At 40.8% G+C, this 25808-nt stretch overlaps 1 protein-coding gene across 4 annotated transcripts in view; it reads left to right on the plus strand.

Annotated features, from left to right (window-relative positions):
- The window catches only part of LOC126335563 (androgen-dependent TFPI-regulating protein-like), a 151683-nt gene that overhangs the window by 47632 nt on the left and 78243 nt on the right, over window positions 1-25808 (plus strand). Inside the window, exon 1 of one of the 4 annotated variants that reach the window (XM_049998984.1) lies at window positions 21905-22254. The exons of the other annotated variants lie outside the window; for them this stretch is intronic. Within the exon in view, the coding sequence (XP_049854941.1) occupies window positions 22081-22254 (174 nt within the window). The 5' untranslated portion in view covers window positions 21905-22080. Of the gene's footprint in view, window positions 1-21904; window positions 22255-25808 lie in introns of those variants that run through there. 4 annotated transcript variants of the gene reach the window in all.

Raw genomic sequence — 25808 nt, forward strand, 5'->3', positions numbered from 1 at the left:
ATTTATTTTGCAATGTAAACATTTTTGTCAAATGATTATAAAATTATGCCCATTTTTACTTCAAACAACAGATCGTTTCTTTTTGTAAATACCTTTACATATGGTGCGCATGAATTTTCTGGATCACTTGCGTGTTAATTACTACAGGTAGCTTGAAATCTGCAACCAAACGATGTTGATGAGAAAAATTTCTTGCTGGGAGTTAACCTATCTTCTAGAATGGAATTCATTTTTTCGCGATGTTTTCGCGCCTATATTCGTTTTTACTTACGTTTTCATGTGGTAAGCACTTCCGTTCTCTGCATAATGCTGAGGTGTTGTGATGCAACACTTGCCAGTCAGTGTACATAGGACAATTATGCAGAAACTTCAAAACAAGATATTCAGAACATCTCAGAGCTTTAAAAAGCAACAGCTCCCATAGTACGTTTGTTGACCACCTTGTAGTCAACAATCACCACCCAACCACAATAGAAACAGACCTAAGAATACTATAACCCAGCCACAGCCTATACAGCAAACTGTCCATTGAGGAAAACTTCCATTTACAGAAGGCAGTAGCAGAAAGAAAACAGGTCTTAAACGAATACACTATACCCTGCAGGGGCACACTATTTAACACATTAAAGTGCAGGGGCACACTATTTAACACATTAAAGGAACTTTACAAATAACAACAGCACAAACGGATTAAGTCTGCACACACACACACACACACACACACACACACACACACAAATAAAATGCAAACAAAACTCAAATTTGGCGCCGAACTCTCTGGTGAACAAATGAACACTAACTGGGCTGGGATACATGACAAACCACAATCACACTGTGTTCTGGTAAAGTGAAAAGTGTTTTACTACGTTATTTGTGGAAAATACTTGTTATAGTTACGCGCGCATCACAACACCTCAGTATTATCCGGAGAGTGAAAGTGTTTGCCACACGAAAACGTAAGTAAAAACGAATATAGGAGCGAAAACATCGCGAAAAACTGAATTCCGTTCTAGAAGATAGGTTAACTCCCAGCAAAAATATTTTCTCATCAACATCGTTTGGTTGCAGATGACAAGCTACCTGAAGTAATTAACACGCAAGTGATCCAGAAAATTCATGCGCACCATATGTAAAGGTATTTACAAAAATAAACGATCTGTTGTTTGAACCAAAAATTAACATAATTTTATAATCATTTAACAAAAATGTTCACATTGCAGAATAAACAAAAACAAAAACCTACTGATGATAGCACAGTGGTGCCGAAACATGTTTGGATGCTGAGAAAAACGGTGTTTTTCACAACTGGCGGACCTCACATCCAACAATTTTAACTGCAAACACGGCCAATATAAGGAGCTGCAACTCAAAATGATGGATATATGCGTTCATTTTTGCAGACATTTCAAAATGTTCAAATGTGTGTGAAATCTTATGGGACTTAACTTCCAAGGTCATCAGTCCCTAAGCTCACACACTACTTAACCTAAATTATCCTAAGGACAAACACACACACCCATGCCCGAGGGAGGACTCGAACTTCCACAGACATTTCAGCCTTAAGTAATTAACAAAAGTCGACTGACGGATACATGGACTGATTAAAGGAAAATAGTAATCCTCTGCCGAAAAGAATAACATGTGTAAACAATCAAAATGCTAGAATTTAAATGTGATTTCAACTAATCATTTCTGGCACTTGTTGATATCTCAGAAAATCAATGTGAATATAAGAATAACAAACAAGGTATACCGATCAAGACAAGTAGCTGTTTAATGTGGGGTCGGACATCTGCACGGAGCGCGAGGCTCTGGCCGAGCTAACGGGCTTTCCACAGTTAACAGCCACGCTAAGAAGTCTAGCAGTTCATCACAGCTGCTCGTGCGAACTCGCTCGCGCTCACACCACAACAGTGAGCAACCATGTATCGCTTAAGGATGGCAAATTTATTTTTAAGGTTATTATATTAATGAGAACTAAGAATGAAATTCTTTTTAAAATCTTGATGATGAAAAGAACGGAGGGCAGCTGAGGGAGTCAGTTCGAAGACAGTGAAGTTGAAGTCTGCCATTGAGCGTCTGTGGGTGGATTTCGTTCTCTTCATTGTGTAAAAAATGTAGTTTGCCAGTCAAAATGTTTGGAAAACTACTAGGACGTTTGTTTCTCTTATTTCGTATGATGAATACTTTCTTCAGTCATATTACTTAAAAGCGGAGTTTCTTTATTATTTTTTTTATTTCAGTATTTCGGCTTCTAGCTTTTGCCTTTCCAAATGTCCATAATCTTTTGCATGGAAATCTATTGTAATGATATTGTAAACTGAATTATTTCGTCATGTTCAAAGTTTTGAAGCACGTTAATAGAACACAAAGCGTATTAAAATCCCATCGCATATAATAAACATACAGACTAGGCATCCTGCACTGATACATAGATGTTGAGGTGTCTGGCCTCTTTGAAGTTCCTAACCCGACCACCATGCAACTTCTCACCTCTTTAAAAACAGCCTCTCTTCATTTTAAGGGGAGACTTCAGCCTAAAACATCAATTTTTTTCAGAATCTTTAGGCTGTTTACTATTATAGCCCATAACGATTTGGCTGTATTGAAATTAAGAGTACGTCTAAGAAATGTTTGAAATACTTACTGCGTAAGGTACTGTGGCACATTGTGCCAAAGATAATTTTTGATTTCTGTCACCGTCAAACAGAACCATCTTTACTCCGAATTTCGCATAAACTCAAAGTGGGAAAAGCAAGTTGCAAGATTACTAGGAAAACTGAAGCGATACTATTGGCTTGTCCACCCAGATCGTCCGACATGAATCCCATCGAACATTTATGGGACATAATCGAGAGCTCAGTTAGTGCACAAAATCCTTCACGGGCAACACCTTTTTCGCAATTATGGGCCGCTATAGAGGCAGCATGACTCACTATTTCTGCAGAGGACTTCCAACGACTTGTTGAGTCTATGCGTTGCTGCACTACGCAGTGAAAAAGATGGTCCGGTACCATATTAAGAGGTATGCCATAGCTTTTGTCACTTCACTGTAAGTATTCATGTAAGGAACTGAAAAAAACTTTCCTATATAAACACGAGATCAGTGTAGTTATTTTATCTACTTATTTAAGAAAACTGGACAGGCAACTCCGGCCGGATTGGCGAGCGGTTCTAGGCGCTACAGTCTGGAACCGCGCCTGGGGCATGGATGTGTGTGATATCCTTAGGTTAGTTAGTTTTAAGTAGTTCTAAGTTCTAGGGGAATGGTGACCTCAGAAGTTAAGTGCCATAGTGCTCAGAGCCATTTGAACCATTCTGAACAGGCAATGCTGAGAAGGTGTAGTCAGTCTGTAAACTAAAAAAGGTTCGTGATGGGGAAAGTTGCCTTTGCAGGAAGAACGATACAGCTACCGTACAATGTGACTAAAAATCAATTTCCTCTCAAGTAACGTAGAACAATGTGCAGGCGTTACGTACATTCTATCCATATGAGTTTCTTTTCTTACTTTTGTTAGTAAGTCCATGTAGTGTTAAAACATTTTTTCGAAAATAACCATCCCCCGGGCATGTCTGCAGGATCGATATAGCTTAGTGAAACACCCCGAAGATGCTTCTTGCGACGTGTGGGGTAGATGGAGTGGTGAATCACCTTCTAGTTCTTCAATTTACAGACTTATTAACGAACGAAGTCCATGACCACAATGTGGCGACCTGCCTTCCCTTGTGCATCTACCCCGCAGCTCCCCTCTACCACCCACTTCAATCCCCTACACCCTGTTACAACCCCAGTACACAATGTACCCCATAATACGGCTCTTCTGCCCTCAAGCGTGGTACATAAATTTAATACTTGTTCTTAAGTCTCTTCATTTAACAGTAAACAGTAATCTTTTACCAATAACACTTCGGAGATCGATCACTTAGTAGGCTATTGGGCCTAGGAAACACGCCATTTATGCTGTATTTTAAAGCGATACTGGCACGCATGTAATTTATTTATCCTCAAGAATAATGCATATTAAAAAAGTGTCTTGCTAGATCTCAAATTCTAAAATCATGATGACGGGAAATATAGCTATCGTCCCAAGAAAAAAGTACGAAGTGAGGTATTCAGCAGTTTCTTCCTCTTCAGGTTCCAAAATTTCTTGCTCTCTTGACAAATGTCACGTATTTGTAGTAGAGTTACATCAGACTGTGAAACCTATCGAGTACACGCACGAAACTGCGTCAGTACGATCATATAGGCTCAATCTTCACGGCAGCAGCTGTTACGTTCGCTAATGTTATTTCGAAATAATTCCATAGATTGACAACAAAAGGCAACACCAGTCAAAGGCTAAGTTGCGAGACCTCCGTACATTGGCGAGAAATTTGCGGCCCGACCTATACTCAGGCATGACCTTTTTAATATAAAGTCGTGACCTGAGCTACGCTCTGGCTTGGTCTCCATACTGTTTAAACATAATTTTAATAACCTGCAATTATTCCATTCCCCGCAACATGGAAACTGTTTAGTCCTACAGAAAAAATGAATAGCAGCTTTTTTTTAAAGAAATTTAATGTAGTTTGTATACTCAGAAACATTTTCGCTAAACCATACGGATTTATTATTATTCGAGAAAAACATCAAAAACGACCTACATACAGTCATAGAGTCACGGAATGCTCTCTACTCAGTAACAAATGTATACGGCTTGCAACACATCTACAAACCTACACCAAGACAACAGACTAAACACTGAGGATGTAAAAATCGGCACATGTGGATGTCTGGACACTGGAATCACAAAACGGTTCACTCGCGTTCGGCAACCCAGTGACCATCAAATTTTCATTCATCATGATCATTGTGGGAATACTCTACGACCGTCGCTGCTTTTCATTTCCCGACTTCCAGCTGTTGTCTCGCCAATCCCTCTCTTGAGGATATCGGATCATGAACATCTTTGTATCAATTTGTAGGTGGTCGTTATTCAAGCTTCTCTGTGGGAACCAAGTTCTATACACTTTTAGACCCTGATGAGAGTTAGTAGCATTGTACCACCTTGGTTCAATCACTTGAATCCATTAATCTGGGAGAAATTTGCAATTCTTTAATGAAAAATAGTCTGGTCAACTTGGTTGAGGGTTGGGCCATTGATCCTACTCCCTGACATTAATTAAACTTATAAAATTTCCCACTGTAGACAATGTCAATTCCGACAAATATTTTTTTCTGTTTCTAACCTCCTTATGTTGACAAGGTGAACGTGTTCAGTGGTAGTCAGTGCTAATTTCAATGCATTTCATACGAGGATAGACCTGTTATTTACAGCAGCTCACTCAACAATACCCTCAGTTTTAACTCTCTTTTGTTTTACCTCATCTTGATACTCTTTGGACAGAATGATATTAATTATGAAGGTATTAATTAAGATATCGAGCTAAATGAATTTGTTGATCGTCACTCGGATACAACATTTTATCAAAATTATTGAATTAAATTGGTACTAACAGGAATTAGATCATAAATAAAACTTGATATGCATTTGGTTACAATTAAATACGAATTGTAAACATTCTTCATTATCCTTTAAAGGGCTTAATCGAAGGGTTCTGGGCAGCTCCTCAGCAAGCCAATCTAATGAGCAGCCTTTCCTTGTTAGGATTTAATTCAAGCAAGAACAGAAACACCCTTCTATTATGAGCCAGTCAACAAACAACAGCCACCTATGTAACGATTTTCAGTTCATCTCCAAAAGTGCAGCTATGAAGTAAAGCAAACAAATCTCGATGGAGCAATTAATAATTTTCATTTTGCAGTCAGTAACATATCGTATTAAGTATACGTAAATAACGAAACAGAACAGCTTACTATGTTACGCAGCACATTGAGAAGAAAATTACGAAAAAAAAATTAAGAATAGAAACTTATTAAAATTTTAATTCCAGTGCCTATAACGGCTTCCTTGGATGAACACAAAAAGTGATTAAGTACAAATATAATGGAATGAAACGAATTTTTAATGCGGCCACCCGAAAAGACGGCCAAAACAGGGAAAAAAGGTAATGAATAGTTTTAGTTCCTGTAAAAAAAACTGTGAAAGCTTACGTGTGTATGAGTGCGTGTGAGAGAGAGACAGAGAGAGAGAGAGAGAGAGAGAGAGAGAGAGAGAAGACCGGAGCGGCGAAGGGCGGTGGTGGGGGGGAGGGAAGAGGGGGGAGAAAGAGAGAGAAAATTTTAATGGTCGTATCTTTACTGCATACGCAAAGAAATTATATGTCTGGATGACTTTGATCATGATGATATTCAAGAAAAAGATAATAAACAGGAGTAAATTGACATCAGCTGTTCGTCTATTATACTTGTAAAGAATTTCAGTGATCCACTCTCGATTTGGATAACCAGCAATTGCATATTTCGGATTGGGAAGATTCTGGTTCGAAATTCAGATCTGTCATAGAGAATGTTTGCACGTTGTAAGCAAACCTACAGTATCTTACAATACGTCTAAAATATGTAACGACAAATCGTGTTCGAATTATGTGTTCGTCAGGTCTGTCTGAAATTAGTTTGATGGTACTACGTGCTCCACATAAACACTAGAAACACTAGTATTCAATACTCACCACAAATTCTTTTTCCTTGATTTTAGAAAACCTCTGCTAGTTCGATGTCTGTCGATTCATTGCTTACCAGATGATAAAAAAATTCAAAATATCGGGGGAGACACCAGTACCACACTAGGAGGAGAATAAAGATGTCAATCGTTCCGCAGCTATAATTATTGAGGGTTGCGATTAAGTAGAACAGGGGTACTAGCGTATGCGGCAAGAACAAATAGATTCATGCGTAAGACATTAGATGGTGAAATCTGAATGACAAAACAACTGAGTACGACCATTAGAGTCGTGCAGTTAAGTGTGTTTGCTTTGATTTCTGTGAAATGTTGTCGACTGCAGTAGCATTGGAGCTTGGCCAAATTTACGCACACAGACTTCTAGATTGAGCTTATTTATGGTAACTTTGCTACCTAGCCGCTTCTTGCCTTACTTCTTTTGATTTTAACCATGTTATATATAAGTGATAACGAACTTTATAGTTACCAATTTCATCGAAACCTTAAAAAGCAATTGATTAGTGGGCATCGATTTGATGAAAGCACTGCAAACGCGTTTGATAATCCTGTGAATCTTCACACAGATTAGTCTAGAAGAATCAGTGCGTGAAGAATCAGGATCCGGAACTAATAAGGAATGAAGACGTACGCTTGAAGATCTCTGAGACTGTAGATACTGTGATAAAGAATAGCTCAGTAGGCAGTTCAGTTGAAGAGGAATGAACAACTCTAATAAGGGTAATCACAGAAACCGGAAATAAAAACATGTGTACAAAGAAGGTAACTGCGAAGAAACCATGGGTAATAGATAAAATACTTCAGCTGATCGACGAAAGAAGGAAGTACAAACATGGCGAGGAAAATTCAGGAATACAGAAACGTAAGCCGCTTAAGAATGAAATACATAGGAAGCGCAAGAAGATAAGGCAATGTGAAGAAATCGAAAAAGAAATGGCTGTCGGAGGGATAGATCCAGCATAAGGAAAAGTCAAAATAGCCTTCGGTAAAAGTATAAGCAACACTAATAACATTGACAATGCAATGAGAATTCTACTGTTAAACACAGAGGAGAGAGCGGATCGATGGAAAGTGAACATAGAAGGCCTCTACGAAGCGGAAGACTGTCCGATTACGTGACAGAAGAAGAAACAGGTGTCGATAGAAAAGAGATAGAGGACCGAGTATTAGAGTCAAAATTTAAAAGAGCTTTGGAAGACGTAAGAGCGCCTAAGTTAGAAGGGATAGGTAATATTCTCTCAGAATTTCTAGAACCGTTGAGGGGAGTGCAACAATAGGACTATTCACGTTGATGTGTAGAATGTATGAGTGTGGCAATATGCCATCTGAGTTTCGGAAAAACATAATCCACATAATTCCAGCTGCAAGAGCCGACAAGTGCGAGAATTGTCGCTCATATAGCTTTACAGCTCATGCATCCTAGTTACTGAGAACAATAGTATATCGAAGAATGGAAAAGAAAATTGAGGAGCTGTTAGATGACGATCAACTTGACTATAAGAAAGGTAAAGGCACCAGAGAGGCAGTTCTGTAGTTGCGGTTGATAATTAAAGCGAGAATAAAGAAAAATCAAAATTCGTTCGTAGGATCAGTCGTCCTGGCGGAAGCGTTCGACAACGTCAAGTGACGTAAGAGGTTCAATATTCTGAGAAAAATAGGGACAGCTTTAGAGAAAGACGGGTAATATACAATATGTACAAGAGCCAAGAGGGAATAATAAGACTGGAAGATCACGAACGAAGTGATCAGGCTAAAAAGGGTGTAAGACAGGGATGTAGTCTTTGGCCTCTACTTTTCAGTCTGTACGTCCAAGAAGGAATGACGGAAATATAAGAAATGTTAAAGAGTGGAATTAAAATTCAGGTGAAAAGATGTTAAGATTCGCTGATGACATTGATATCGTGTGCGAAAGTGAATAAGATTAACAGGATCTGTTGAGTGGAATGAACAGTCTAATGAGTACAGAATAGTGACTGAGAGTAATTCGAAGAAAGACGAAAGTAATGAAAAGTAGCAGAGATGAGAACAGTGAGAAACTTAACATCAGGATTGATGGTCACGATGTAGATGAAGTTAAGACAGCAAATTAACCCATGATGAACAGAGCAAGCAAGACTTGAAAAGCAGACAAGCAATGGGAAAAAGGGCATTCCTGGCCAAGAGAACCTACTGGTGTCAAACATAGGCCTCAATTTGGGCAGGACGTTTCTGAGAACGTACGTTTGGAGCACAGTCTTGTAGGGTAATGAAACATGGATTATGGGAAAACCGGAAAGAAAGAGAATCGAAGCAGTTGAGACGTGATGCTGCAGAAGAACATAGATAATTATGTGGACTGATAAGGTAAGGACATCACGGAATAACTCCCGTGGTATTGGAGCGAGCTAAAGAGGGTAAAATGTGTAGAGGAAAACGGAGATTGGAATACACTCAGCAAATAACTGAGGGCATATGTTGCAAATGCTACTCTCAGATGAAGAGAGGTTGGTGCAGGACAGAAATTCGTGGCGGACCGCATCAAACCAGTCAGAAGACTGATGACTCAAAAAAGAAGGAAAAAACCTTCAGGACAATATCAATTCAAAAATAGCTTTGAGCACTATGGGACTTAACATCTTAGGTCATCAGTCCCCTAGAACTACTTAAACCTAACTAACCTAAGGACATCACACACTTCCATGCCCGAGACAGGATTCGAACCTGCGACCGTAGCGGTCACGCGGTTCCAGACTGAAGCGCCTAGAACCGCTCGGACACACCGTCCGGCAGAACATCAGTCAATGCCAACCGAATAACTGCTTGCATAAGGGCCAGAGATGGACCATCTCGAACTTTCTCAGTTCGCGAACCTCTACCACTTTCGTAAATCATCCAGTTTCTACTGATTTATGACCATTTGTTTATTTGTAGACTACATCTGCCGATGTCCATCCCGAATAATTCCTTCGTGCTGCGTCGGCTTCTTTTTTATTTTTATTTTGACTGTATTCACAGCATGTTTGTTATTCACTCCGATAATTTTACCATATTTTCACCATCTTATTCAATTGCGCAATCTTTTCCCCAAAGTGTGTAAGTAGGCTGTTTAGGTTTTTTTATTTGTAACACCACCTCTGTATGAAAATCACTGGCTGTGCTGTGGGCAGTCTATGGCTAGTTGGCATTGTTGTAATACTCGCCATTGTAGCGTTGGGCAGTTGACGTTTCAAGTGTTCAACGAGTAAAGAGGTGCAATTATTGAGCTGACATAAACAGTTGCTAAGAAAGACGCATTTGGAAGAACTTATTAATTACTAGAAATGGCAAACAGAAAACATATGAAAATATTTGCGTCATCAGTGTATTAACGGTTTTGGAGAGTACAACTGTCTCGTGTTGTAGGATTACAGCGGATTATCCTTACCTTGTTGCTACACCGTTCCTGCTCCGCTTCCTGTTCTTCTTCAGCCGACTGTCATTCGTGGTATTTTTCTCACAAAGTGAGGCGGAAAACAGTTGAAATATCGAAAGTGACACCATTAATCTGGCGGCCAATAAAATAGCCACAGTTCTATGGAAGTTACTCCACGCGATCAAGATGCGTCTGGTGTTATTTACACTCATAAGTGTGCGGGACACAATACGTGACTTGCGTCGTTGTTTGTGCGACTAATGAGAGTAGTGTGACGTCAAACACAGATGAGCTGACAAGTTGTGTCGTACATTATGAATTAGTCCGATGACAACGATAGATTGATATATAGTCAGCACCGGTTCAGAAAATATAGTTCTTGTGCAACCCAGCTAGTAATGATTCCAAGTTTCTATATTTCCAGAAGGCTTTTGATACCATTTCTTACAAGCGATCTCTAATAAAACTACATACCTATGGAGTATCTCTCATTTGCGCGACTGGATTCGTGATTTCCTGCCAGGAAAGTCACAGTTCGTAGTAGCTGACGGAGACATCGAGAAAGACAAAAGTGATAGCTGGCGTTACCCAAGAAAGTGTTATAGGCACACTGCTGTCTCCGTTCAACGTAAATGATTTAGGAGACAATGTTAGTAGCAATTTTAGAATGTTTGCAGTTGATGCTGTCATTTACCGTGACCTAAATTCATCAGAAGATGAAACTCAACTACAAAATTATGTAGAAGAGATATATGTATGATGCTGTCTTTGAAAACTGATCCTAAATAATGAAAAGTGTGAGGCCATCCATATGAGTATTAAAATCAATCAGTGAGATTGTGTTGCACGACAACACACACAAGTATAAAGACTGTCAAATCAGCTAAATGCTTGTGGATAATAATCACGAACTACTTAAACTGACACGATCACATAGATAATGTTGTGGGGAAGAAGAACCAAAGACTGTGTTTTATTGGTAGAACACTTAGAAGGTACAACAAATAAGCTAAATAGACTGCCTGCACTAAGCTTGTCCATAATCTACTATAGTACTGCTGTGCGGTATGGGATCCTTTCCAGATAGGATTGCCGGAGGACATGTAAAAATATCATAGAAGGACAACTCGCTTTATGTTATCGCGAAATGTGGGGTAAGGTGTCATAGATATGATACACGACTTGCGAAATCATTTTATGAAATTTCAGTCAGCATCTTTCTCCTTCAAATGCGAAAATCTCTCGTTAGCCCCCAACCACATGGAGTAGAATGATCATCATAATAAAATGCGAGATATCAGAACAAAGAGAAATCGATGAACCCTCTGTCAGGCACTTAAATATTAATTGCAGAGTAGATGAGAGTGGTTTAAGAATTTTTACAAGTATCTCCATTAATTATCTTACTGCTTTTTGTTTTTTTTGTTTTTTTGTTGTTGTTTTTTGTTGTTGTCGGTATTGAGAAAGCCCAGAGGTTATCTTCGATATACGCATCTGCTTTCAGCTGATAGCACACCACATAAAAATGTTTGGAAACGAGTTATATGCAGTTCAAATATGCTCACCCAAATGATAAGTGGGAAGGTCTACGATAATTTTCAGCTTCCTCAACTGTTGGTCACAACCCGAGCAGCTTAAGCAAGGAATTTCGATAGCCGAATGTAAACAGAATTAATTGGAGTTTATCAAAATGCTAGATATGTAAACGAGCCCCATGCATGATCCAGGTTATCGTTGTACACAGCAACAAAACTGCAGCCGTTTTTTCACGCTAACCAAAAAAATCAAAGATGGGCGAAAGTATGCGAATAATTATTAGATTTCTTCCAACACTAACACGCCAATCTCTGAGCAAGCGCGTGACTGTATTACTGTGCCGAGTGGTGCTTTGTTAGCACAACAGACACACATTTGGAGGAATGGGTTTGAAACCCCTGGCTTACCATCTAGATTTTGGCTGTTCACGATTTCTTGAAATCAGCTGAGGTGAATGTTAGGAGAAGGCTGTGGCGCACGATGGATTTCCGTCAATGCCGCAACAGTAATACTCCTCCTATGTCTCCGTTCTCGACCTCATTCGTGGAAAATCAGCGACTCTTCAGTTTCACTGAATACGCCGAACACGTAAAATTTACTGTGCAGAAAATCGCTGGGCTCAGTTTTCCATCACGTTAAGAAAAAGTTAAGGTATTTTAGAAAAAAGACGTACTATTAAAAACTGTATGTATGTCTATGTAATTCATTAATTCTCTTAGTATACTACGTAAAAGTTAATTCGTTTTACTGTGTCAATATTTCTTTCTTTTTTACGGGTATCCCATATTTGTAGAGGGAGCGAGTAGAAAAGGTCAAAGCATCGCACTTACCTCCGTAGCTAAATAATATTGTTCATTCCCAAGTGATGTACTTGCGAGCATCATTTGCCTCAATTTGCAATAGGATTTTGGAGCATATACTGAACTCGAACATCATGAATCACCTTGAAGAAAATGACTTATTGATACAAAACGAACACGGATTCAGAAAATATCATTCTTGTGCAACGCAGCCAGCTCTTTATTCCCATGAACTAATGAGTGCTGTCGACAAGGGATCTCAGATCAATTCCATCTTTCTAGATTTCCAGAAGGCTATTGATACCGTTCCTCACAAGTGACTATTAATCAAAGTGCGTGCATATGGATGCATATGTGTCTCAGTTGTGTGACTGGATTCGTGATTTCCTCTCACAGAGGTCACAGTTCATAGTGATAGACAGTAAATCATCGAGTAGAACAGAAGTGATATCTGGTGTTCCGCAAGGTAGTGTCATCGACCCTCTGCTGTTCCTGATTTACATAAATGATCTAGGTGATAATCTGAGCAAACCCCTCAAGTTGTTTGCAAATGACGCTGTAATTTACCGTCTAGTAAAATCATCAGACGATAAACTCCAATTACAAAATGATCTAGAGAGATTTCCTGTATGGTGCGAAAAGTGGCAATTGGCACTAAACAAGGAAAAGTGCGTGGCCATTCACAATGGTGCTAAAAGAAATCCGATAAATTTTGGGTATACGATAAATCGCACAAATATGAGGGCTGTCAATACGACTAAATACCTGGGAATTAGAATTACGAGCAACTTAAATTGGAAATACCACATAGATAATATTGTGGGTAAGGCGAAATAAAGACTGCTTTGTTGGCAGAACACATAGAAGATGCGACAAACCCACTAAACAGACAGCCTACATTACACTTGCTCGTCCTTTGCTGGAATATTGCTATGCGGTGTGGGATCCTTACAAGGTAGGATTGACGGAGGATATCGAAAAAGTGCAAAGAAGGGCAGCTCGTTTCGTGTTATCGCGCAATAGGGCCGAGAGTGTCACTAATATGATACGCGAGTTAGGGTGGCAGTCACTGAAACAAAGGCGGTTTTCTTTGCGGTGGGGTCTATTTACGAAATTTCAATAACCAACTTTCTCTTACGAATTTGAAATTATTTTGTTGACATGTACCTACGTAGGGGAAAATGATCATCATCATAAAATAAGGGAAATCAGAGCTCTAACGGAAATATTTAGGCATCCCTTTTTCCCACATGCCACTCGAGAGTGGAATGCTAGAGAAGTACTGTGGAAATGGTTCGATGAACCCTCTGCCAGGCATTTAAGTGTGAATTGCAGAGTAACCATGTAGATGTAGATGCAGATCATCATTTAAATCATAGATACACATCGTATGGAGCCGCAACCCCTATCTCTGCCGCACTGAACTTGGAAAGCAATATCAAAGACACGTGCCGATTGCAAGAAGGCCAAATCTCTGTCATTACACCACATGCGAAGTGCAAATGATAGTAGCAGCTTTTCTCTTTTATGCCTGAAATCAAGCACTGATTGTAAACATTCGTGCAAAGTACTAATTTATATATATATATATATATAGTAAATGTAATTTCTGCGAAACATCTAATATCAACATGACGCTTATCGTTTTAAAATGCGGTCATATAAAGGGGGGAAAAGTTTGAAACCGTACATTTACAGTTCGTTCTATGGCACACAATTTCATAAGCGCCAAGGTTACCTTTTCTACGCTGAATTTCCTTTCTTTGCTCTATTGTATATCATTTTTTTCACGCAGGATTAGTAAACAACCCATTAGTTTGATAAGGAAGCATTTGTTTTTCAAATGATTCATAAAATATACGTTCAAATGTTATTTGTGTTATTAGAAATGAATTCCCCCTTTAGCCGTCATGTTCAACTTCGCATAAAATAAGCGTTTATGTTTTATAACGTTTGCTAAATCCAGTACTTGGAATGAAACAATGTTACTACACGAAACAGAATAGTAACATTTTTCGCCACAGAATTTTAGTCAGTCACCGGATTATTCACCTGAAGATCATCGTAAATAACATTTTCCAACTCGTATACACATGAAAGTTTCTCTGCTAGACTCTTGAGAGAGAAATTTTTACCAAATTTTCATACAAACTAAACCAACCATCTCTTGTGGGAAATCCATACATAGGGCTGAAGTGTGCCGGGTAGCACTCCAAATGAATGTCGACTGTGCGCCTATGGAGCCCCTGAATGCAGGTTAGACGTCAGAGCGGAACCGTTTCTGGACACATCTTATGTCCAATGTGTACGAGTTCCCGGCTCAGAGGAATCTCTATCACTCACGGTAGCCATCAACAACATGCCCATCGAACTGCAGCCAGACATAGGGTCCTCTACTCTCAACAGCTCCCTTTCTGCAGCCAGTGCTTTTTTAAAAAGAGACACCATTGCCACTATTGTTGTGCTATGTAAACTGCGTGACTGAAACTTGTACACAAAAATGTTTGTTTACAGTCATATCGGTTGAAGTCCAAATGAAATATATCGTATGTTTCATAGTGAGATGCATATACTGCTTATTGTGTATTTCTCTGAATTGGTGGCACAACATCGGGACTTATTTTTTTCCAGCTCCAAAGACCTCATTATCAAAGTATTCATGCAAAAAATGTTTCCTGCGTTGCTTTGAGGTGTTTTCCTTTCCAAGGTATATTTCTAAACGTTCCTTTGTATTTCAGCAGAGGGAAACCTCTTAATATTACTCATGATTAGTTCAAAAATTACTTACGAAGTTCGTGCTATAGGCAGAAAAAACGAAGACAATATCATTAATGTTTCATAGATTTCGGCGTGTACTGCTGTGAGAGGTATGATCTAAAACCATTGTCAGTGAATTTGAAACACAAATTAATATTGTTAAATAGAAGACCATTCGCATCTGCTTAGTAACGTTAGTAACGAAGTCACTCCATATCTTCAGCCATGCGATGCGATTTCGAAACATGTGGTAGCAAAATACTGATATTTTTAAATATAAATCACGGAGAAAAATATTACCTTTTTTTCGCGTGGATTTCCTCACAGCCAACGCTGCACAAGTTTTAAGACTACAATAAAAGCAACTCTCTATAAAACACTACAGTAAAAATATTTACTCCATCAGCCACCACGCATTAAATGGAAGGTCATTGGTTTCCATATAATTCCATACGCTGACTGTCTCATACATCGCTTAAGAATCACCGTTGTTGCATCAGCCTCACAAAACAACGTGATACGACAAAACTCTTCAGCAGCAGTAATATGTGTGTACCTCTGTCAGTATTCATCATTGCCTTCCTTCTTCATTGTGACAGCTGAAAGAATGAGCATCGAAGATAGTGACACAAATGAGTAATAAAAACGGATAATAACTAAGTGAACAGTAAAACTAAACGGAAAGAGTTCTTCGTACGCCCATGTCATTGCAAAAGTTAGTTCCTTGATCGGAAATCAACGTTATGAACATTATTGGAATTGTAATGCCTGTTATGCATTAATTGATTAACTCAGGGATGTGGAACGAGTCAAGTTATGCATTAACAGTCAGGCTGCTTCGTAAGATACACTACCTATTATGATGTCTGCCAATTTACTTTCTTTCATAATTATGGTACTTACTAATATCTTACTTTTCTTGTGTATTGGGATTATAGCAACTACTTTGAAACCAGACACGAATTTTCGTCTTAGACTACTCAGTTGCTGCTATCTTTACAACTCCGCACTAAACTTTTATTTAACTTTTGAGATTTCTCGTCTAATATGCACTTCAGCATTAATCGGAATTCACTTTCCTGGGTCCAGATATTCTAACGCATCATAGAAGGGCTTCTTTACTTTCTAATATCTGCGGATTTCAAATTTCCTACTTTGATGGCCACTGCACTACAACAAAGGGCACAACGTCGAAGTTTGCTCTGGACTTTCATTAACCTAGTTCTTCACTTCCTCTATGCTATGCACAAACAGTTATTTAAAGGGAAAAATTTAAAAAATTAAAATTAAATATATTTTAATACTATTATTGGAGTCGATCATACTACTGTTCCACATATACTTGCTCTTTTGCAGTTTTCAATGATGTTACAATATTTCTTCTGCAACTGACAAGTTATAATAGTAAAAAGTGAAAACATGTAGGTCCTCAAAACCCGTCACGATACTGTGATATTATCAAGAAGAAGTAGAAATAATTGTTTAGTACATGTTAATTACTTTTTTCAGTGGTCGGACTGTTGTGTTTCTCGATTTCTTATTTTTTCCCCTCCAAAACTTGCACTGGTACAAAACGCACAATTGGTTGAACTGTGATGTTAAATTTAAATTATCTTACGTACCTCCAAATATTTTGAAGACCGCGCCTTACTTGTTAACTCTTGCCCAAGCTCCAAATTCAAATGTAGGAACTCATGACGATTTTCACAGCTCCTAACTATCGAAAGCAGCAACAACAGTTATTTTAAATGCTAAACACATATTTATTTGAGTAGTAATGATTAAGCATTTAAATTTCATCCGTAACAGTGGCCAACACCCGCTAATTTCAACATTTGCCAGTTTTTCAACACCACTATGACGACGTTCATTGATTCACATAGCATTTCACTCAACCAGCTACTAAATATAACGGATATAGTATCTTAGCTTTATTCTGTTAAGTGAAAATTTCAACGTTCTCTTCTTCCATCGGGCTAGTTATTCATTTGCCATCACTTACCGGCAATATGGATAAAATGCTTTTGACTTTCCCTGGAACTCAGCTTCTCAAAGAAGAGATTTAATGAATATGACAGTTTTCTAGAGTACGAGTAATTGTTAAAAATACACATTGTTAGGGAATGACACGTTCATTTCTGAATCGAAGTTTCCTTACGATAGAGTCGAGTTCACGTGAAGCAATAGGCCACGCGTTATGCCAACTATTTGAAATCTTCCGTGATAAAGCTGTCGATTGCGAAACGCAGACGTCAGAGTTCTAGTCGCTCACCATTATTCTATCAGAAAATTCCACAGGCGTACTCGTGGCAGAGGCCCCTGACCTTCAACTCTCAAACAAGCATATCGCAAACTACTCTAGCTGCTTACCTTGTGCGTGGGCTTCTAAAGCCATTTACCCCTAACAATGCGGTATTGTTTCAGACAATCCTTGCCACAATAAATTAGGTGCCAAATGTGGACCACACATCTGTCAAGCAAATTATCATAACATCTTATGTCTGAATGGTGTAGACTTCCTGTTTCCCTTGCAAATTCGTTGCGTGCTATAGTTATTTTTGTATAGTATTGTAAATATCTAAATCTACAGTTTCTTGTGAAACAATTTTGAATTGCTGGTTCCATTGAGACATGTCAGCGAATGTTTATTGAACAGTTTAGTGACCTGCATATACAGTCTAAATGCTGCATACGAATGTTAGTGAAGAAGATGGAGAGCAGTGGAGCAGTGCTGGATCTTTACGGTGGGGCACGGTCGCCATCATCGGAGAAAAAAGTGACTGACGCGAAACAACGAGCGTTGGCCGCCCGTGCAAAGTCTGTTCGATGTTTATCTCAAGAATGAGGAATGTCACGGAGCACACGTGACAGACCTGCGAAGAAAGCCGCCATCTGGATACACAGGTTTACAGCTGTTCAGGAACAGAATGTCAGCGACAATCGCATTAAATTTTGCCGCTGATTTCAGCAGGCCATGAATACCGCAGTACACATGGTTCAGTGATATGGCGTGGTTCTATCTCGCTGGCTATGAAAACTCTCAGAATACACGTTCGTGATGCAATGAAAATCCACATTCAGTGGTCAAGGAACCCCTGCATTCACAAAAGATTGAAGTGCTCTGTGCAATAACACAGTGTCTTATCACCGGACCAATTTTTTTCGAGTCTATTGTGACAAGTGCAGTTTACATCGACGGGTTTCGGGAATTTGTCAACCAGTCGGACGATGAAGAAGTTACCCTCTGCTGGTACCAACAGGACTGAAACAACCTGCCACATGTCTCGAGTGACTGAAGTCGAGTCATTTTCCCCGGCAGACTGATTTCGAAAGTACTGTGGCGCCCAAGGACACCTGATTTAACACCACCTGACTTGTTTCTCTGGGGCGCCCTCAAAGGCAAGGTCTAAGAAACTAATCGCACAACTTGGGAAGTTTGAGAGAGAACACCATCAGTGATACGGAAGGCAGTTCTGGCAGTAACGTTCTAGAATGTGCAACTTCGTGTTCAGCTGTGTTTACAAGTTGAGGGCGTCCCTACCAGCACTTTTTGTTATTCGCCTTTGTTTCCCCATCAACGTTTCCTGATTTTTATGCGAATCCTTTAAGTGTAATTTAAGTAAATATTTATTTGTGAGGCCTGTTTCGAATAGAACACCCTGTACTACTGGTTCTATTCAAGAGGGACCTTGGCGCCAACGAGGTCAATACAGATGGGACATAAATTCGTATTAGTGGAGGATGGGGGAGGAAATAAGGCATGTCCTTTTCAAGGGAACCATTTTCCTTAACCGATTTAGGGAATTAACCGAAAACCATATCTGAATTGTTGTATGGAGTCTTAAACCGGCGTCCTGCAGAGTTTCAGTCCAGTACTATCTCGTTCGGGTGGAAGCGCAACATTTATAATTATGTTTCTTATGGCAGTCGCTAATGGCGTTGTCGTCAACGGATTGTTAAACCCTAATTTTCCATCCTTCAGATTTTAAGAGCACAGTAGATGAAAATTTACTTATCTCCATATACGTCACTACCGGTGGCTATGCATCGGTCCCCTTGGCTGCGACAATGAAAATCCATAATGCTTCTGAATCTTGTGTACATCCCAAATGTGACGGCTACCTCCGTTCGACGTCAACGGAAGCGGTAAAATCCGTCAAGAAACTGGGTCTGCACTATTCGAAAGGATCTGAAATGGAATGATCAGATTACACAAGTAACGGGCAAGGCGAACACTAGATTGCGGTTTATTGGTATAATCCTGAAGCGATGCAGTCCTACAACAAAGGAAATAGCTTACAATACGTTACTTCGTCCAGTCTTATTGTTCGTCTGTATGGGACTCTTACCAGTTGGGTCTGATTCAAGAGATTGAGAAGGTCCAAAGCAGAGCGCCAAGATTCGTGACTGGTACATTTAGCCATGACGAGAGCGGTACAAATCTCATAGAAAGTTTGAAGTGGGACACACTTGCAGATAGACGCCGCGCTAAACGGAAGAGGCTGCTAACTAAATTCCGAAATCCGATCTTCGACGAGGATGTAGAACATATATTATTACTACCAACTTTCAAATCGCCTAATGATCATCATTCAAAGATAAGGGAAATAAGAGCTCGTACTGAGGCGTTCAGACAGTCGTTTTTCCCTCGCGCGATCCGGAGTGGAACAGGGGAGGGGAAGGGGGGGGGGGGAAATATGACTTTGGCGCGAATTGTGCCCTCCGCCACACACCTCTTGGTGGCTAGCGGAGTATATAAGTAGATGTAACCGGTCACTGTTCATGCTTTCTTATATTCTATCTCACAAACATGGGCGACATCTAATTACAAATCTTACAAGTGTTTTATAAAAAATTTATATCATAAACAAACTTCAATTACCAGCATGTGTCATTTCCTTCACCTACAACTGTACCTTCGCGACTGCTTTCGTTTCATGTCCGCACTGTAAGGGAATGATACATATATATTAGTTTTACGAAATTTATTTATCTATTGCGAATTCTTTTCGACATCAGCTGCGTTAGGCATGGAAATATTACCTATTGATGATACATGAAAATTTGTGCTGGAGCGGGGCTCAGACCAGGATTTGACTCCTTGTTGCGAGTTATCGTCTTAGCCAACACTTTAATACGCCCGCTCTCCCTGGACCCTATTGCTCGCAACATTTTGTATTCATTATGGCTCTGAGAGGCGGAAGGGTACTGGCACTCTGCAGTGTGCGTGTGTGTACCTTTTGTGTTGCCTATAATCCCGTCATCTGCTTCGTATGAATGGGAGTGGGCCCAGCAAGAATAAAGTTTTTGAGTCGTTCCTGAAATATCTTTCCCCGTTTACAGTCATTCATCCTTGAAGCTTGCTTGACCAAAATCACTATATGAAGAGTGATAGTTTCGTCAAATCCCGCCGATCCATTGCCGACGAATGCTAAAGAGGATATAGCGTCGCCGGGAAGCGTCAACGAATAGGGAGTAGCCCTTCACAGATGCAAACTAATTTCTTCGACAGTGGTTCTAAAGTCCTGTCGATGTTCTAAGGCAACTGCTCCTTGACCTCAGTCGTTCGTGTCCATACAAAGGACGGTTTCACTCCTTCTCCACAGTCTTACTTTCCTTATTCGCCGCTGTTTCTCGTCGAATAGGAGGTGGTGCTATCAATGCGAGGTGGTAAAACGACATGCGCACTCTGCCGCAGAATCGCATACTGTCATTGCGGAAGTTCGTACAGTTTCATGCTGAATACCTCAGTGAGATCTAGCCCCTTCCCGCAGCTGGTTGTTTCTGTAGGAGACTTTTGACTTGCGGTTCATGAGGTCCCTCTGGAAAATAAGAGATCTGTCAGGTGTCAGAGGACACCAGAAACATCTACGGCTATTACTATAACTAGAAGACTCAGACGAGGCGAAGAATGAATGAAAATTACAATTTAATAGCCCATCGTCAGGCATATGATTAAAGTCTGAGCAGCGCAGAGATTGGTCAGGGATTAAGAAGGAAATCAGTCGCAGCGTTTCGACAGGACGTATTGCCTGCGACGTTCGTCTGAAGCACTTTAGGGAAACAGCGGAACGCCTACAGCTGGAGTGTCGGATGGGAATTTGAAGTCCGCTTGTCCCGAATGCGCGGCTTCATGGCACAGGCCAAAAATAAAGCGCACAAGTGTATTTCACTGTATCTTCCAACTTCGGATTTCGTACAGTTCGCTTTTATTCTCCGTTATTGAAACGTATAGTGCCTCATGTACAGACTAGCCCATGAATTGCGAAACTGGGCACCAAATGCCACCGCCAGTATGAATGAGTTGTCAGTAGAGAAGCGTCAACAACATATCAGGTCAGTCACAAGAGCTAAGAGACTTCGAACATGGACTAGTAATCGCGAAAGCGTTACGGAGATTATAGATAAACTCTAGTCGAAGACTCTGCAGGAGAGACGCTCAGTAGCTCGGTACGGGCTTTTGTTAAAGTTTCGAGAACATACCTTCACCGAGGAGTCAAGTAGTATATTGCTCCCTCCTACGTATATCTCGCGAAGAGACCATGAGGATAAAATCGGAGAGATTAGAGCCCACACAGAGGCATACTGACGGTCTTTCTTTCCACGAACAATACGAGACTGGAATAGAAGGGAGAGCCGGCAGAGGTACTCAAAGTACCCTCCGCCACACACCGTCAGGTGGCTAGCGGAGTATGGATGTAGATGTAGATGTAGCCGAAACATATTTGTGAGTAGAGTAGAAAGCGGATGCTGCCCCGATGGCGAATAGCCACTGCTGTCGTAACCGCCGGCGCGCCTCTATTCATCGCTGCGTGGTGTCGGTCAGCAGTCGATTATGAGCGCGTCACCGGCTAATGCGCCGGGCGTCTGCGACTCCTCTGGGAGCGGCATTCGGCCGCAGTGTGGCCGCGGCAGCGGTGGCGGCAGCAGCAGCAGCAGCAGCAGCAGGTAGCGGCTGTAGCGCCGGCGACCCGCCATGACGACGCAGGCAGCGACGGGCCCGCTGCTGCTGCACGGCGCGCTCACCGCCTACAGCTTGTTCAGCGACCTCTCCTTCCTCTTCCTCGTGCTAGATATCGTGCGTGGTGTGCCCGGGCTGTACGACGAGGTCGTTTGCTGCGGCGGCGAGTACATCACCATCTGGAACCAGGTACTGGCCGTGTGTCTGCGCCGCCCGCCCTCGAAAACATCCCATTAAGCTGGCGCCTCTCGCCCTGCGAACCTCAGGCAGACTGCAGCCTCCTCTGACACACAGCAGAGTAGGAGCAGTTACGTTGCTTTATACGCTTCCGTATATTCTGACTCACGTCTTTGGTGCAGTTTGCGTGAAAATGCTATGAGACGATGTGGGTATTTGGACACACTTCAGTAACACTCTGATGTCTTCACTACAGTTTTTATTATTTCCACAGTCACCTTAAACTCTTCGACATTCCGCAATTTTCATACGATAAAAAACACAACAGGTATCAAAAGGTATGAAAATAAGTTCAAATGGCTCTGAGCACTATGGGACTTAACTTCTGAGGTCATCAGTCCCCTAGAACTTAGAACTACTTAAACCTAACTAACCTAAGGCCATCACACACAGCCGGCCGCGGTGGTCTCGCGGTTCTAGGCGCGCAGTCCGGAACCGTGCGACTGCTACGGTCGCAGGTTCGAATCCTGCCTCGGGCATGGATGTGTGTGATGTCCTTAGGTTAGTTAGGTTTAAGTAGTTCTAAGTTCTAGGGGACTAATGACCACAGCAGTTGAGTCCCATAGTGCTCAGAGCCATTTGAACCATCACACACATCCATGCCCGAGGCAGGATTTGAACCTGCGACCGTAGCGGTCGCGCGGCTCCAGATTGTAGCGCCTAGAACCACTCGGCCACTCCGGCCTGCGCGATCTTCAGTAGGTACGACTGATAGAAGAAATAGAGGGTATACAACGAGAAGAGCGACGCGTTCAGTCACGGGTTCGTTTAGTCGGAACAAATGCGTTACAGTAATGTTCAACGTGCTCCAGTGGCAGACATTAAAGAGAGGCTTTGTGCATCGCGAACAGATTAACTGTTCAAATTTCAAGAGAGCACTTTCCGAGAAGAGTCGGACGACATAATATTTCCACACACATACGTCTCGCCTAATGACCACGACGAAGAAATTTGAGAAATCACAGCCGATACAAATGCATCCCGACAATCAATCTTCCCATATGCCATTCGCAGATGGAACAGGGTAGGTGGGATCAGTTCATGGTACCAGAAGTACCCTCTGACACACATCATCAGGTGCCTTGCGCAGTGTGATGTATATGTAGAGCTGAATGGAGCGATTTAAGTTAGAATTACCGCATAAATTCAATCATATGGATACCAGACGCCAAGCTCAAATTTAATGGAGGAATACGTAAGGAAATCCTATTCTTGCACGCTGACTGAAACCTCGTTCGACAGACTGGGACCGCTACCAAGTTGTAGTAAAGGAAGAGACAGATGAGATGCTAAGACGATCTACCCATTTCCCCACGGGTTCGTTCAGTCAGATGGTGAGGGTCGCAAAAATGCTTGAAGAGCCGCTGTGGAGGAGTGTACAGTAATAACGCCATGCATAGCGGACAGCCTGACTCGTGACATTTCGAGAGTAAACAATCTAAAACGAGTCGAGGCACACATCTCGAAGAATGACAACGATAGTAAAATTAGGTAAGCGTTCAGAGTCTCTTTTCTTCCATACCATGTGCAAATACATCGGGCAGGGGGGAGGGATGTTTTTGGCTATGACTGACTGTTCCGTCGGTCCTTAGTAGAATATCTTATGCACTTCGAAAGGAAAACACACACGATACTGGTGTAATATTCTACAATATTTATTATTTTATATTACAAATCGGCTTTCAGCTGTTACGCCATCATCATGTTCAAAGGTAGGACTTACCTTTGTGCCTGATGTTTGCTATGGCGTAACAGTCGAAAACCGATTTATAATGTAAAATAATAAATATTGTATAACATTACATAATGTCGTGCGTGTTTTCTTTGATAATAAGTAGCTTACGGTTTACAGATGCAGATGTCGATGGATGAGATTCACTATAAAGGCAATGATCCGGAAAAAACTTGCGTTTTGTAGAAGTGCCACACAATTTCATTGAAAGTTATGACAGCCTGCTGCGCACCTTTAGACATACGAAGCTTGTAGCAGATCAGACCGGTAACACGTCACGTGACAAACGAAGCAGTGGGACACAAAACGCAGACTGGCACAATCAAATAGTGTTCTTGAAACTTTGATCCGTTCTGGATTTGGAACACTGCGACTGTCTTGTTAAATGTTTCAGGAATTACTGCAACCAATCGCCGTTTTTTCTTCAATTTTTGTTTATTCGTGACCGATTTCGAATCGCCTGGTGATTCATCTTTAGATTATACAATTTAGTTTCCAGTATTGTGGGGATCGTACATCTGTGGCCAATATAGAGACGAAAAGGTGAGCACTGTGTGTGGGAAGAATATTAAAACTGTAAGATTAATTTGATGATATTTCTTGTTGCAAGCACTGCTCTGGAGAACTTAATGTATGCTTTCCAGTACCGTTAAACATCAAGTGAAACAGGCACTTTTCCACCGATGGCGACTCCCACATACTTTACAAAATATAAACAAACTAAAGAATGTAGCTGTTGTTGTCTCCAAAGAGTTTTGCGGAGGCAGAGATTTTCTTTGCTCATTTTTCGTTTTGTTTGGCATTCTTCACCATAGAAAGTTTCTACGTAATTTCTACGTAATTTGAGGAAGAAATCTCATTACGTTTGGAGCACAGCATTGCATGGGTGTGAACTACGGCTTGTGGAAAAGCTGGGAAAAAAGAGACGCGAAGGATATCGAAAATTAGATAGACTGATAAGAAATGAAGAATTTTTCCGCAGAATCTACAGCGGCGATGAAAAGAAGGGATAGGATGAAAGGACATGTGGTGAGAACCTCAGGGAATAGCTTCCCTGATTCTGGAGTTTGCTGTATAGAGCGAAAACTGTAGGGAGGGACAGAGATTGGAACGTATCTAGCAAGTAACTGAGAATGTTGTGTGCATGTGCTGCTCTGAGATGAGAAGGTTGACACAGGAGAGAAAGTGTCGGGCCTGTTTTTGATCAAGGGCGTGCCTTGGAACCTGGAGGTCGCGGCCTCCAATCCTGGTCAGACCACGGTAATTTTCCGTCCGCCTTTAATCTGTCCTTGACCTCTCAACAATGGGAGGGGGCGTCAGGTACGACACGACGTTCCGATTCCACGTTAGGCCGTACGTCTCCTTCCCCCGGCTGGTTGACTTGGGCAGAAGGGCGACTTGGTCATACCTTCTAGACCAAATTCGGGACACATTATTCATTGTAATGTTGCAAAAAAATTAAAAATATCTTAATTAAATCTGTTAAATACAAAATATAACTTTAATGTGTTACAAAACATGCTTTAATTTATACTTCACTAGTACCTACTAAAATGAGGTATTGTATCTGTCACTATTACTAATTATCTTCAGCATTTCTGTATTCTTCAACGACATATGGAAAAATTAAACTCGTGTTTCATCATAATTGAAGCTAATCACAATGCTTTCACACTTTCTAAAGCAATCTGTGTTTTGACACTAGCCAATATACCAGGTGATCAAAAAGTCAGTATAAATTTGAAAACTGAATAAATCACGGAATAATGTAGAT

Source organism: Schistocerca gregaria, chromosome 2 (assembly GCF_023897955.1).
Source record: "Schistocerca gregaria isolate iqSchGreg1 chromosome 2, iqSchGreg1.2, whole genome shotgun sequence".
NCBI classification, from domain to species: Eukaryota; Metazoa; Arthropoda; class Insecta; order Orthoptera; family Acrididae; genus Schistocerca; species Schistocerca gregaria.